Source organism: Microcaecilia unicolor, chromosome 10 (assembly GCF_901765095.1).
Source record: "Microcaecilia unicolor chromosome 10, aMicUni1.1, whole genome shotgun sequence".
In the NCBI taxonomy this organism is placed as follows: Eukaryota; Metazoa; Chordata; class Amphibia; order Gymnophiona; family Siphonopidae; genus Microcaecilia; species Microcaecilia unicolor.
Genome location: NC_044040.1, coordinates 218,340,800 through 218,356,581, shown reverse-complemented (window position 1 = coordinate 218,356,581; position 15,782 = coordinate 218,340,800). Strand labels below are relative to the sequence as shown.

The 15,782-nt window shown below is 41.4% G+C and overlaps 1 protein-coding gene across 6 annotated transcripts in view; it reads left to right on the top strand.

Moving 5' to 3' along the window:
* LRCH3 (leucine rich repeats and calponin homology domain containing 3) overlaps positions 1-15,782 on the top strand; it is a 148,829-nt gene that overhangs the window by 67,171 nt on the left and 65,876 nt on the right. For 3 of the 6 annotated variants that reach the window (XM_030215867.1, XM_030215868.1, XM_030215865.1), the window contains one exon: positions 3,535-3,588. The exons of 2 other annotated variants lie outside the window; for them this stretch is intronic. In XM_030215867.1, coding sequence (XP_030071727.1) covers positions 3,535-3,588 — 54 coding nt within the window. Of the gene's footprint in view, positions 1-3,534; positions 3,589-12,706; positions 12,788-15,782 lie in introns of all 6 variants that reach the window. One more of the 6 variants, XM_030215870.1, reaches the window with a different exon arrangement.

Below are 15,782 nucleotides of genomic sequence, written 5' to 3'. Positions count from 1 at the left end.
GCTCCTCCTCAAAACTACAGTCGGGGATTAAGGGGATTGGGAGTCGTAGAAAACAAGCAATTAAGTTTATTATGAAATCATGAAAATACATGTCATATTTATAGTGGAACCCAGCCCGTTTCCTCATTAATGAAACAGGCCCTAGAAAGACTCTCTTGTAAGCGATTTTGTTGTCTCTCCCTTGCCCTCCCCTCCATGTCCAGCGATTCTTCCCGTCCTTCCCCTCCATGTCCAGCGATTCTTCCCATCGCTCCCCTCCATGTCCAGCGATTCTTCCCTCCCATCCCATCCCCTCCATGTCCAGCGATTCTTCCCTCCCATCCCCTCCATGTCCAGCGATTGTCCTCTTCCCTGCCCTCCCATCCGTGTCCCGCAGTTCTCTTCTCTCCTCCCATCCCATCCATGTCCATCGATTCTGCTCTGCCCTGCCCTCCCCTCGATGTGCCGCGATTCTCTCTTCCTTTGTACCTCATCATTTTCTGGCTGCCTAGCTGGCTTCTGTTCTGTTGGTAACATCCTGACGTCAGCTCGCCTCCAGCGTTCCCTTCCCTCTCACTGTTCCGCCCTCTGACGTCATTACGTTTTGACGCGAGGGCGGGCAGTGAGGGGGAATGGAACGCTGGAGGCTGGCTGACGTGATAAGATGTTATGAACCCAGGCAGCCAGACAGCGATGGAACGTTGGAGGTGGAAATTATTATATAGGATATGCACATAAAGCCAAAGTCAAACAGCCTGATGGCATCAAACCACACACAAAAGAAAAATGTCCAGTCCATTCTACCAGGGTTGAGCCCTCTGCTGCTGGTGGTTGCCACAGCCTAGCTAGGGATGTAGTGGTGGTGGTTGGGGGTGGAGTGTGTTTTATTAAGGAGAGGAGGTTCGGAGGCTCTTTTCCAGCTGGAAAAGATAGACTGCTTCACATGCCTATATGGAACCTATATATCAACAGAATCCGTGATCTCTTTTATACAAGGAAAACAAAGGCCATCACTTAGTGAAAATGAATAATAGTAATATACTGCAAACTAGAAACAAATATGTAGACATAAAATGAAATAGAAAACAAAAAAAAAAAAAGAGAGAGTGAACGCAGCAGAACCCCAGAATAGGTGAAACGGAGGTGCATTTGCCGTCGGGCTAAGGCCCATGTGCCCTTCCATCCAGTGTGAATGAATAAACCTGAATGAAATTCAAACTTAACATACATTTAGCAAACAAGTCATACAACAGTAATGTAATGATACAAATAGCAAGAACTGTACTTATTACTCTTGGGGGAATTCAGCGCAAAAAAAATTTCTGCATAAACATTTTGGGAAATTCTCCCCCCCACCCCCCCCTTTACTAAGCTACGTGACAATGCCGACAGCCCATTCAAAGTGAAAACAGATTGTGAATGGGGGTCTGTGTGCAATATTTAAAAATTCTGCATTATTTGTAATTTTTTGTGCAGAATTTCCCCAGTCATAAGGCCTGACCATTCCCCCAGCTTCTTCCTTCCCCAGTAATAATCACTCTTCAGGTTCTGCCCTCTCCATTTTTTTCTCAGCCCGACTTAGCTTGAACCCCTTCCCTTCCCCCAGCTGCCTAGTTCTTTCTCTCATCCCCCAACACCTACCTTTCGGTATTCCTTGTCTCCTTGCCCCCGCACCTTACCATGTCTCCCAGATCATGTGGCATGAGAAGAAGCTGCACATCAGAACATTTCCTCTTCCTCTACCAGCCTAGGCCCAATGCTTACTTGAACCACACAGACTCCATACTGCCACACAGCTCAAATAAGCAGTTGTGCTCAGGTCAGCAGAGGAGAAGGAACTGGTCTGATGCAGCTGCTTGTTTCTTCCTTATGCCACATAGTCCAGGAGGGCAGCACTACAGATATTACACTGGACCCTAAAACACCAGAACATCTATTCAAGTAAAACACAATATATAAACATCTCCAATGCACATTTCCCAAAGCTAACATATTCCAGTTAATAAATTCAAAATAAAACATATTTTTCTACCTTTGTGTGTCTGGGCCTTATTTTGGAGTTGGGAAACCCTACTAAAGCCAGTATAAGTGCATTCTTCCACTTGGGTACTGAGAGAATATCAGAGCTGAAAACTTCAAATTTCAGGGAAAAGCAGTAAGGAAGGCTGTGTCTTCTAAGCTACTGTTCCTGCCTCCCCCTGCAGCCTATTGGCTGACTATGGAAAGTCTGACCAGTGGGCTAACAGGAGGAGTAGAGAACAATAACAATGTAGGCCAGACAGGGAGAAATGCTGATAAAGTGGCACTTAAATTTAGGAGCTGGGAAAAACTGCACCTTCTGTGGAATAGCACTTCTTGCTGATTCCCATGCCCCAACTTATGCCTGCTGAAACCTGGTGTAAATCCTGGCGCACAAGTTGGATGCTTAACCCCCCGGTATTCTATAACACTGCACCCAAATTTCGAAACTCCTCTTTTAATGCGTTTTAAATTGTATTTTTTAGACAGCAGATTGTAAAAAAATGCACAAGGGTGTGAAGGTTTTTACAAGGCACTGTGTATATTTCATTGTGTGTCTTAAGTCCATAGATTCTGTTCAGGGCTCTAGAAAATAAGCACCAAAAATATTAGCAGTAGTCTAGTATTCTATAATGGCAAATCTGTGTTACCAAAAGAGCAATAAAATGTGCCTAAAATTAGATGCACATAAGGGAAGCATTCTGTAAAGTGTGCGCTAAAATAGCTGTCATGCCCATTCCCTGCCCATATGTTCACACCCTCGGCAGATGAATTGGCTCGTAACTCGCTTATGTGCATAACTGCAAAGTAATGATATTGAAAGTCAATTATTGACGCCTTATCGCCAATGAAATATTTAAAGTTACACATGGAAGTATTCTGTAACTACATGTGCAATTGTGCATATAACTGTGCATGCCCTGTATAGAATGAGGGAGTAAATGTTAAAAGGAACCCCCTTTCCCCTTGCATGTTTCAGTTTTACTGCTCTTAGCTTCAGGGCTTCCTTCACATTAGCAACCAAAAAGCACAATTAACCAGCCTGGAAGAGAGAAAAGAGGGAGCATCTACTGCTACTACGACGACTTATCATTGCATCTAAATTAACAGCTCAAGCCCTATTTTGCCACATTATTTGTATACAAAATTATTGTAAGTCGTCTTATCTCAGTTATTAGAATTAAGTGGGACCACTTCTTGTATTATGTTTAGCTCACCTTTGATTTTTACCAGCAATGTAATTTTACTTTCTGATATCCATTCACATTGATTATAATAACACGAAAGAATATTTTTGGTAGAACAATCCGATCTGAGCATCTGTTTTGCTGTTATCCATGCATAGAATCTTTAGATGACTTTTGATACAAGTACTTTGCTTTACAATTTTCATACTGGCCATGACATTTCATGATGATTTTCTCTCCTGTTCCTCTTTTTATATGGTGGTGTCTTTTCCCCATTGTCTTTACCATTTGGCATTATCTCCATGTTTGTGTGTATCTTACATTGCTCCATCTCTTTCCCCCTCCCCAGTGTCCCTTTCCATTCTGGCGGTCCCAGCACACTGATGATAGTGCCTTACTAGTGGTAAGAGCCTGCACGCAATGGCCTGTTTCTTGATGTAGAGCATAGATGTAGCATGACTGTCTCACTCAGAGTAGAATATTTCTGATTAGTTTGTGTAAATAGCCAAAATCATGATAAATTTTATTTGGGGAAAATGTCTATTGTATAATTATACTTGCTAGATCCTGGTCAATAAGTGATTTCTTCCATTTGGCAAAAGTTGAAATGGATCTTCCCTCAACAGGGTCCTTTGTAGACAGGTGAACCCTTTTATAATGACTCCCCCATCCAAATAAATTAATAATTTTCTGTATCATTTTGGAAACACGAGAGAAACTTTGAATGCAACAGAGAATAAAAAATCATTAAACTTGTCAAATTTTTATAGTTATTTTGGTTTAGTTATTTATGCTTTTGCATATATAGTTCTTTTCTCTAAAGACAAACAGGTTACGTGGTCATCAAATCAAGAGTGGGGTGGTGTTATCTGTTGAAATCATGGCTGGAGAAACATGAATATAGCAGTAAGAGTGTTCTAGAGCATTGCACCAGGCATCTGCAAATTCTTCTACGCTAGCTTTGCATTGGGCCACCTTGTTTCTTTTTTTGTGTTCCCAGAGGCCAGATGTGTTTTGCATCTGTAGTATGGTGGTTCTTTCTTTCTTTCTGTCTTTGTGCAAAAAAAATATATAAATCCAGACAAATATTCAGGTAATTCAGTTCTATATGAATAAGTAAGGAGGAACAAGCTAGTATCTCCTGCGTTTAGAGACTGTCCATCTTGCTTGAGATGATCTGTAGAGTCGCATACCCAGTGAAAAAGTACAACATCCTAGTGGACAAGTTGAGTTGAGTCCTTCAACTACATGTGGTCCCTGGAGAGAGGTAGCATATAATATTCTGTAAGTGGGGGAACATCCATGATCTCGTTGTGTCTTATCTAAATAGGAAGCTGTTCAGTTCTGTTTCAGGATAGGGAACCAAAATAAACTAGTAGTAGATTCCTTCCTCCTAAACTCCAGGAAAGATGTCCACTTGCATTTCCTGCAGTTCATTTATTAACAAAGACTAAAACTAGAAGAGACCAGTAGTTCCCTGTTGGCTAAAACATGTCTTGTTTTCTCTTGTACAAGAGTTGTATTTCAGAAAAACAATCCGGTAATCCTTTTCTGCAACCCTAGCCATGTAGAATTGTGGAGCTTCCAACATCGAAACTATAGGGTAGTATTAAGTCTTGAATCTGTCTGATAACATCTCTCACATCCTTTCTGCTTATATAAGACACTCCATTAGAAGGTTTTATGGTTTTAAATGAATTAGATTTGCTCTTTGTTGTGATGGAAGGGTCCTAGATGACTTTTTCCTGTCCCAACTAAAAACTGCTAGAGTACCACCTTCATTCCTCTGTCAGGTTTATAAACCATCTATAGTGGCAGTTCATCTTGGTGAAATGTGTGCATATCCGCACAATGTAGATGTTAAACCCAGTTTTTCATTTCATGCTGGGGTTGCTTCAGTTGGCGTTTTTCATCAAGCGTCTCTCTGTGACTTGGGACATCAGTGTAGTTCTAACTTAGCTGATGAAAGCTCTCTTTGAACCATGAAGACTCATATAAGCTGATGAACCTGGCCTGGAAAGTCTTACTTAGGTGGTCACTTCAACAGTCTGAGCTCTAGCCCATAGTGCATTGGTTCCCAGATCTGGTCCTGGAGGCATCCCAGCCAGTCAGGTTTTCAGGATATCTACAATGAATATTCATGAAAGAGATTTGCATGCAGTGGAGGCAGTGCATGCAAATCTCTTATGGATATTCATTGGGGTACCTTTGTGGATATGGTGGATAGACAAGTGACTTGATTGAGATGGAAATTACTACTACTATTTAACATTTCTAGAGCGCTACAAAGTGTACGCAGCGCTGAAATCCAACACCGCCTTACCAAGAACTTAGGACTTATGTGCAAAACCACCCATTTGTCATAAAATTCTGTATAGGGAGGATTTTTCACTTAAGACATCCCAGTCAGTCAGGTTTTCAGTGCCTTTCACACTTTGGATTGCAAAAGATTCTTAGTCTCTGTTCAAAGTGGATTAGAGCCATTAGAAAGTCCACTCTGCTTTTGGGTTTTGTTTTGTTTTTAAATCTGCTATTAACCTAGGATTGCTGTATCTAATTGGACTAGCAGATTGCATGTTTTTCACTTATGCACAGATCAGTTTAACCTTTGAAGGGCATGTGAAGGCTTATAGTCGGTGGTCCTCCTGAAGTCAGCCTCAGTGAAAGAGATCTGGAAGGCTGCAACATAGACCTCTGTCCACACTTTGACATTCCATTACTGTTTGGTGAGGGATTCCGAAAGGAACTATGAGTTCAGCAAGATATTCATCCTGACAAAACCCACCCACCTGCCCGAAGAGTTATTCTCCAGTTTCATGTAAAGCTTTGAATTAGACGTGGCCCCATGTGATAAAACTAGGAGGATCCTCCATCAGAAGTTTAAAGCTCTCCTAAAGACTTTTTTTTCCATGCACCCTCCGAATCCTAACTGATGTTCTCTCCCCTACTTATAGCCTTCAGGTTGTTGGAGCAGGGACGCGGTATGCAGTGGCACGGCAGCAGAATACCTGTATGATAATCGGATTTCTGTTTCTCATTTTCTCATTCTATCCTATGTATTGATTTATATTGTACACCACTTGGAGCGGTATGTCAAATAGAAAGAAACAACTTGATCCTTACCTGTGCCAAATACCTCTTTAAAGGTAATGGAATTTGATATACCACCTTTATGTGGTACAATCAAAGCAGTTTACATTTATTATGTGCAGGTACTTTTTCCGTCCCAGGTGGGCTTACAATAAATAGTGAACCAGGGACAGTGGAGGGTTGAGTGACTTGCCCAGAGTCTCAAGCAGCTGCAGTGGGAATTGAAGCAATTTCCCCAGGTTCACAGTCCATTGCACTAACCACTAGGCTACTTAGCTCTTAGAGCTGTGGTTCTGTTTCTCCGGCCAATGCTTCACTGGATGACATCGCCCCACTTGTCAAGCTGTCCTATTTTATTCTGAATTTATTAATTGGAATGTGTCAGCTTTGGGAAATGTGAATATCTGACATCTTGGAGGAATTAATGTTTGACAAAAATGCTTTCCATTTTCATTTGCTAACCAATAATATTTCTTCACTAAAGCAGAGCTTTACTTCAGTGAAATATATTGGGAGGTTTTAGAGCTCTGGAAAATTCATTACAAAAGGGTTTCACTTTAATACCACAGAACATTACTGTAGGACAATAACAGCAAAATGCCTTCAAAGGTAGTGTGATGGGTATTGTAAACGTATAAACTTGCAGCTTTCCTGACTTTAGAACCCAAGCAGAGTTTATCATGTTTTATGCTTTATTGTATGACATTAGTGCAGTAGTAGAACTGGTGAGAGGCACAGTGTTATAGCACAGTGCTCTCTGTAGAGTGTGTTACTGCATGGACTGCATGCTCCAGATTCTTACTATGTACACCTGCTTCCTGCATTCTCCAGGGCACACAGCAACGGCTCAGCACTAATGTAAAAGGCCTTGTGAATATCATGGCCACATGTAGCGCTGAGAGGTGTCTCCCAAAGTGCACGATGAGCCCTCTGCCTAGCCCGGGTCTGTCTTGTTCTGAGAGTCACAGACAGCCTTACAGGTTATATACAGTACCCATTAAAGGAAAGGAGGGGCCGAGATATGCAATAATGGTATGTAATGCATGGAACAGTAGCTGGATTCCCCTTATGTGAAATGGTTGGGAAAAATCGACCATTCTTGTACTTTACATTATCACTTTGCAGTTGGGCTTCTCCATAAATGTGTTTGCTCTCTCATTAGCCTCAGTTCAAGATGAACAGAGACTTACCAGATGGTACTGACTGTATGTGTTGTGGGTTTTGTTTTTATGTGTGTCTTCCCAACCTCCTCATCACTTTCAAATGGATGGACCACGCTCTGCCAAACCATGTGTGTAGGGGCAGGGGGGGTGGGGATAACAGACTTTACCACTTTTCAGAGTTGGTAAGTGATTTTGAAAAGCTTGAGAGAAGTGGCAAAGATAGCATTGTTCCTCTAAGAAATGCATGGTTTGATTTTTGTGCTGTTCCTAGAGGTGTGAAAAGAAGGAAAGAACATTTTGGGAGTGAATAAATGGGCCATTGAAAATGGGAATTGCAATGCACATGTGTTTAAATAGTCCAGTTTACTTAAAATCAGGAGTAGAGCCTAAGAAGAATAAAGCTCTGAATTGTCTTAAAGGACATTTGTTTTAGCAGCAATAGTGGAAACATTCTACTGCTGGTATCAACAGAAGTCCCAGTTCTGTCTTTCTCCTCCTTTCCCTCTTGTTTTTGTCATTAGAATTAGACTTTATTATTTCTTATCCGCCTTTATCCAGGGTAGAGCCTGAATACAAGAGATTGGCAATCCCAAATATATATAACATTACAATAGTCCAGGCCACTCAACACCATTGCCTGTAAAACTCTTGCAAAATGAATACAGGGTAACATGACTTCAACATCTGCAATCTAAAATATGTATTGCGGATTAATGCTTGTGGCCTAAAAGACAGACCTGAGTTTATTAAAACTCCTAAATTTCACACCTGCATAGAAATTTTAACAAGCACTCCAACAACAAGACAGTATCTGGTAATTTCATTGTTGAATCTATCACAACATACATTAATTCAGTTTCTTCCACATTAGTTTTAATCTATTCTGGGTTAACCTCTATTCATTGGCATCTCTTCTCACATATTTCAGCTGTCACCCAATCATTTTATTTTTCCAGCCTTCAAATTATTTTCTTGGTCTCCAGTCCACTCAACTCTTCCATTTCCACATCTCATATTGCTATCCCATTCTAACCATTGCAACCACCAATTCTCTCCAGCCTCTGACTATTTTCCTTTTTCCCTATGCCATACCTTCTACAAGCCTACTTTTCTAATACTAATACAAAGTTTTTACGTACCTTCTATACCAAAAAGCTCAAGACAGTTTACAATATTAAGAAGACATCTGCCCTCCTGCTTCTTTCAAGTAACCTAACTGGGAAGCAGGAAGCCGCATTTCAGCTGTCAACCACTGTATGCAGTCTGTCAGTACAAGCAGCAATTCTAAAACTCACCCCGGCACATCCTGGATGCCAGTCTTGTCATTGTAATAGCAGTGTATTGTCCCATCATGTGTCAGAAATGGGAACTGAGGCTTAACGCTGAAATAGCACATGCTGTGCAGAATACATTGGGCATAGTTTCTCTTGTGCTTTCTTAGTTTGCCTACGTGGAGTATGAAGCTTTGACTCCTTGCGGTTTGGTGATGCTGTCCAGAAATGATAGGAAACCCTGCTCAGGGCTACTAGAGTATGTTTCTCAGGGATGACATATAAACACAGATGGTGCTGTGCCCCAAGGAACTCAATATTGGAAATGCCTTAGTACAGATAATAATCCATTAACGTCTCTCTGTTCTGTTTTTGAAGAAGGACAGAAACCCTTTTAAAATTGAGCCTTAATGCATTTAAAAACCACTTAATAAAGACAAGACATGTGCTAGTATCTTCCCTGTAAATAAAGGACATGGTCTTCCTTCCCCCATCACAGTCCATTAGCCTACAGAAAATATTGTATTCTCCCCCGGTAGGAAGTGTTGTGTGCCCTTAGCCCTTCCTCTGCAGAGAAACAAGTGGATGCTGGTGGGGGTCTGTCTCCTCCCCTGTGCCCTTGTCCCTTAGATTAGTGGCTGGATAAAACTGCTGTGGCTGATACCACCGACTAATGGTTTTGCTGACACAGGTACCAAAAGATTAACCAGAATAAAATGACAAGACTTCTGGATCTGACTGGGGAAATGTACATACTTAGACAGACCCTTGACAGAGTTGTCTGGTCCATGATTGATCCATGGTTAATTAGTTTAGATTGTAAGGTAGTGGGTCCAATGATTGGAGTCAGAATAAATATAACAAAGCAGTCCACCACAATAATGTAAAAAAATAATCCCAAATTGTAAAAGTTTGATTTCTATTCTGAAAGGGCAAATAGTGTCAGTCTGAAAAGAGACTAGACAAAATAAAGTGAGGAACATGAGATAAAAAGATACTGCAACAAGAAAATAAAGCAAAGAATATGGAAAATAAAATATGAAATTAAAAGGAGAAAGATGTAGTAGGTTCGTAGAAGAATATTTGGCATACTGTATCACATAAAATGTGCTGTTCAATTTTCCCCAGTGCTGCTGAAAACCTGTTATGAAACAATCACTGCTATGCAGCTCTTCTAACAAAGTATTCCCTTTCTTTATATGGGCAGTAGTCTCATAATAACATAGTAAGTGACAGCAAATAAAGACCTGAGTGGTTCATCCAGTCTGCCCAACAATCACATTCGTTATCGTTCTAACTACAGTCTTGTCTGTCAGTTTGGTCAGCCTTCACCTTTAACACCACCCCTTGATCCATAACCGTGCTGCTATTTCTTCATGATTCAACTTAATTACCAAGGGCAAAAATTTTATGTGTGTGTGGTTTATGGCCCTAATACTTATTGTCCTAGTTTTTTTCAGTCGCTCGCAGCATTGGGACTTCAGTATGCAGATGCCCTTTGGGTATGGGCGGGTGATTTTAACCAGGTGTTGGACCCTACTCTAGATAGATTGTCTCCCCCGGGCATGCCCGGCTGTGGGAGGAGGAAAGGGGCTTCCAGCACTGTGCAAAACCCTACAATTGGTGGACCCATGGCATCTTCTACACCCCGCTACATGAGATTACACTCATCAATCAGCCCACCAATCTTGGTCGCGTATAGACTATATTCTCCTTTCCCAGACATGGTTCTTCAGACTTAGCCAAGCTTTTATAGGGCCAATGGAGATATCTGATCATTCCCTGATTTGGGTAGATTTGGAACTCGACCTCGGGGGGCCAACTTCTTGGTTTTGGCGATTTCCTTCCTATCTGTTCCAGGATAAGATTTTCTTGGAACATATCAGAGAACGATGGAAATTTTATGAAGACACAAACGCAGAGTCTTGTGAGTCCTCTATAATATTTTGGGAAGCCTCTAAAGCAGTAATTCGGGGAGAAATAATAGCTTTTATGTGCGCCCGGGCTAAACGTTTGGCGGTGGGCATACTACACCTGGAAAAGGCCTATCGGGCAGCTAAGAAAGCCTATATCTCTAATCCTACTCAGGGCAGTAGAGAGAACATGTCAGCAGCATTGGTGGCTTTAAACTCTCTTATTCATAAACAGACCAAAAAACTTCTCTGAGCTCCCTCAATATCCTGGGATGGATCCCGTCCGGTCCCATGGCTTTGTCCACCTTCAATTCTTCAAGTTGTTCATAAACACTTTCTTCTGTGAATGGTGCTATATCCATTCCGTTGTCATATGTACCTTTGCCAGTGAATTGTGGTCCTTCTCCAGGATTTTCTTCCATGAATACAGAACAGAAGTATTTGTTTAGCTTGTTTGCTTTTTCCTTCTCATTCTCCACATAATGGTTCACAGCATCTTTCAGTCTCACAATTCCATTTTTAGTCTCCTTTCACTAATATACCTGAAAAAAATTCTTATCACCCCTCCTTATATTTCTAGCCATTTATTCTTCCGTTTGTGCTTTTGCCAGATATATCTCTGTCTTGGCAGCTTTTAGTTTCATCCGGTATTCCTTTCTGTGTTCCTTATCTTGAGTTTTTATTTCATGAATGCCCACTTTAGCCTTTATTTTCTCAGCCACTTGCATATCGGTTTCCTTGTTCTCTTGCTTTTATTTACTCTTTTTACATAAAGGTTAGTAGCCATATTTATGGCTTCTTTCAGCCTTGGACCACTGTCTTTCCACTTCTCATATGATCTCCCAGCTCATTAACACTTTCTTTCGGTATTCCCTCAATTTACTAAAATCAGCATATTTGAAATCCAGGATTTTGAGTTTTGAGTGACCGCCCTCCACTTTAGCTGTTATAGCTAACCAAACTGTTTAATGATCACTGCTGCCCAAGTGGGTACCCTCGGACATTAGACACACTTTCCCCATTTGTGAGCACCAGATCCAGTGTCACTCCTCCTCGTGGGTTCTGTCACCATTTGTCTGAGCAGAGCACTTTGTAAGGCATCCATGATCTCTCTACTTCTTTCCAGTTCCTCAGATGGAACTTTCCAATCCGCATCTGGCAGGTTGAAGTCTCCCAGCAACAGCACTTCTCTTTTCTTTCCCAACTTCTTGGATATATGTAACCAGATCTTTATCTAGTTCCTCTGATTGTGTTGGAGGTCTGTAGATAACACCAATGTGGACAGAGGTTCCATCATCTCTTTTCAAGGTGATCCATATCGCTTCTTTCTTTCCCCAGGCCCCTGGCATTTCAGTCGCTGTCATATCATTTCTCATGTACAGAGCTGCTCCGCTACCTTTACAACCATCTCTGTCCTTCCTAAATAGATTGTTGCCTGGTATGTTTGCATCCCATTCATGTCTTCATGATAGCAACAATGTCTAAGTCTGCCTCTAACATCAGGGCTTGCAGATCATGAACTTTGTTGCTTAGGCTGTGAGCATTTGTGGTCATTTGTTTTCCACAGTCTCACCTTCTGTTTAGTTTTTTGTTTAATCTCACTTCCTGTAAAATGTGCAAGAGGTAGAGGATGGAAAATTCAAGTTGCAAAGACACACAGAGTTTAATGTTTAGTTTACTTCTCTCTAGTAATCCATAAATGACACAGGAAGATCCTGCTCACACTCTGCCAACATAAACATTTCCACTGTACTGATTGATAACTGACCTTTTAGCTAGTCTGGGGCAGCTGACTTGGTTGTCATATAAAGGATTCTAGAAGTTGGATGAACACAGAATGTCTCTTTAAGCAACTTTGTGGTATCATAGCTTGACCTTGTCAGACAGTTTTATTTGGCCTTTGCTTTGAGGCTGAAATATGTAATCAGGACTGGAGAACGGTTTCTTAGCCCCCCCCCCCCCTTTTTTTTTTTTTTCTTCTACTACTTCTGCTGCTTTTCCCATTTTCCAGGTTGTTTTGTGTTTCATTTCATTTCTCCTTTCTTTCATGTCTTTCCTTTTTCCTTTTCTGCTGTCCTCAACAGAATGGCTTTGAGTCTACTTTTGTTTTTGAGGTTGACAGTAAGACCAACACCATTAAAAGGAAGCCGAAGAGCGAGCAACAGGTGAAGAGCATGTTCACAATGGCTGTTTTTCTGTGTCTGTCATTCAGTGCATGATTTTCTGGCCTTTAATATCTTTCTAATGATGAGCAGTTCACTGCAGTCATGGGTTGCATCAGCATTCTCGGAACAGAATAAATACAGTTCTTCAAGAGCTAAAGGTTTGAAACGCCTTTCACTTCTCATGAGTGGTAGCTCCAACACTGCCATTGCCCTGCGGCTTTCTCTGTTTTTGTTTCTTTGTTTTTTCTTTCAGGCTTTTTGCCTTAACCCTTTCTCCCCTTTGATTTCTCTGGATGAAGTTTTTGACCCTACTCAAAAGTTGTTGTTTTTTTTTGTTTTGGGGGGTTTTTGTCTAAAATTACCTGTGTTTATTCTTCAGCACAGCCACACAAGCAGACCATCCTTGGACCACATTTAGGAAGAGGAAACACTAAATTAACCATAATACCCACCTTTCTAATCTCATAAGATTGTCCAAACTAAGCTACAACAAATAGAAATGCAATTTCATAAATAAAAATAACAACATCTTAAAAATGAACAGGTCAATATTTAAACACCATGGTCAGCATTTAAAGGTAATCCGAATATTCAGTATCACTATCTGGATTTTGCTGCCTCTTGTTTGGATAACAGGCTGAATATCGCTCTTCTCCAGATAACTTGCCACTCCACACATACTCAAGAGCATGCTGGTTAAAAGAATTATCCGGATAATAGCTGCTGATCTGAATAATTCCTTTTGAATATCTGGCCCTAAATTGACTGGATAAATGTTACATCAGGGAGTGTTAGGGAGGTAAAAAATTCTTAGACATAATAAATGACTGCTTCTTGGAGCAACTGGTTCAGGAACCGACAAGAGGGGGGGGGGCTGTTTTAGATCTAGTCCTTAGTGGAATGCAGGGCATAGTACGAGAGGTAATGCTTTTGGGTTCACTGGGAAACGGTGATCATAACATGATCAAATTTGAGCTAATATCTGGAGTGACGTTATTAAGGAAATCTGCTGTAGCAGCATTTAATTTTCAAAAGGGTGACTAGGATAAAATGAGGAATATGATTAAAAAGAAGCTAAAAGGATCGGCTGCAAAGGGAAATCAGGCATGGACGTTGTTTAAGAATACCATGTTGGAAGTCCAAACCAGATGTATTCCATATATGTACAAAGGTGGAAAGAAGAGCAGATGACAGCCAGCATGGTTAAAAGGTAAAATGAAAGAGGCTGTTTGTTTCTTTATTTATGACAGTTATATCCCACATTATCCCAAACAAGTTTGAGTTCAGTGTGGCTTACAATGAACAGTATAGGATACATAACAAAGAATAATCATAAGAAAGTAATTGTTATTAAGAATCCAATTGTACAATATAGTATCATAAACATACTGGGATAGCTATGGATGTTTAACATTTAGAAAATCTAGTATGAATGAGAAATTGTACATGAAGTCAGTGGCGTAGCCAGACTGCCAATTTTGGGTGGGCCTGAACCCAAAGTGGGTGGGCACAAAATTTTCTCTCTACCCCCCCCCCCCCCCCCCCCCCCAGCAAAATGTAGTCACACTCAGATTCATTTGTCACACAGGGTAAAGTGCTGCTTTTCAGTGCATCAGATTTCAGACAATTTATTTAATAGCCTAATCCTTTTCAGTGAGCTTTCAGAGGCCAAAACCTCCTGCCTCAGGTCAGTATAATGCTGTTACGGTATCCTCTCCTGACCTAAGGAAGGAAGTATTGGTCTCTGAAACTTTATTAACACCATATTACTTTACCCTAAATTAAAAATAAAATTATTTTCTTTACCTTTGTTGTATGGCCATTTACTTTTTCTCATTGTGTTGCTCCCTGTCTCTAGATTCTGCTTTCCTTCGTTTTCGCTTAACTCTTTCTGCCAGGGTTTCCTGGCCATTTGTCATTTTTCTCTCCTTTTTCTTTGCTTTCTTCAATATTTTTCTGCCTCTCTCTGTGTCCAGATTTAATTCATTCTTACTATCCATTCTTTAATTTCCTTCATCTACTTATGGCTTTTCATCTTTTTCTCACCCTTGTTCTCCCCATGCCCCTTCCTCTTATTCTCCAATCTTTCACTACTCCCCCTTTCCATGCAGCCTCTCCTCTTTCTCTCCCCATCCTTCCAGTGTCTCCCCTCTCTCTCCCCATCCTTCCAATAGTCTCCCCTCTTTCTTTCTGCATCCTTCCATCCAGTGTCACCTCTTTCTCCCTACCCTTCCATCCAGCATCTTCCCTCTTTCTCTCCCCATCCTTCCATTTTCCCTCTTTCTCTGCCATCCTCCCATCTGTTTTCCCTCTTTCTCTGCCATCCTCCCATCTGTTTTCCCTCTTTCTCTCCCCATCCTTCCGTTTCCCCTCTTTCTCTCCCCATCCTTCCATTTTCCCTCTTTCTCTCCCCATCCTTCCATTTTTCCTCTTTCTCCCCATCCTGCCATCCATTTTCCCTCTCCCATTCAGGCCCACCAGCCCCAGCTCCCATTGCCGGCCACTGCTGCTTTTCCTGATGAGCAGCAGTGGCCGGCGCTACAGGGGCAGTGATGTAAGAGACGGGAGGAGCCTGCAGAGCCAGCAGCCAATGCTGCGAGGCTGCCTGCAGTGCCGCATTTTTTTTAAAACATTTTTTTCTCGTCCTTAGCGAAGCGTTGGCGCTCAGCTCAGTCAGCTGAGCGCTTCTTCTTTTTGTAGCGCCGGCCACTGCTGCTCATCAGGAAAAGCAGCAGTGGCCGGCAATGGGAGCTGGCGCTGGGCGGGCCTGGACTGAAATTGGGTCCACCCGTAGCTACGCCCCTGCATGAAGTAAAGAGAAAGTTAATGGTAAATAGAGTAATAACCAATTCAGGTAATAATTGTTTGAGATATGATCGTTCTTTGTGAGAGTTTGTTTGAATAGGAATGATTTGAGGATTTTGCAGAATCTAGTATATTCCTGCATATTTCTTATTTTGGGTGGTAAGGAGTTCCACCGTTTGGTTCCTAGGTA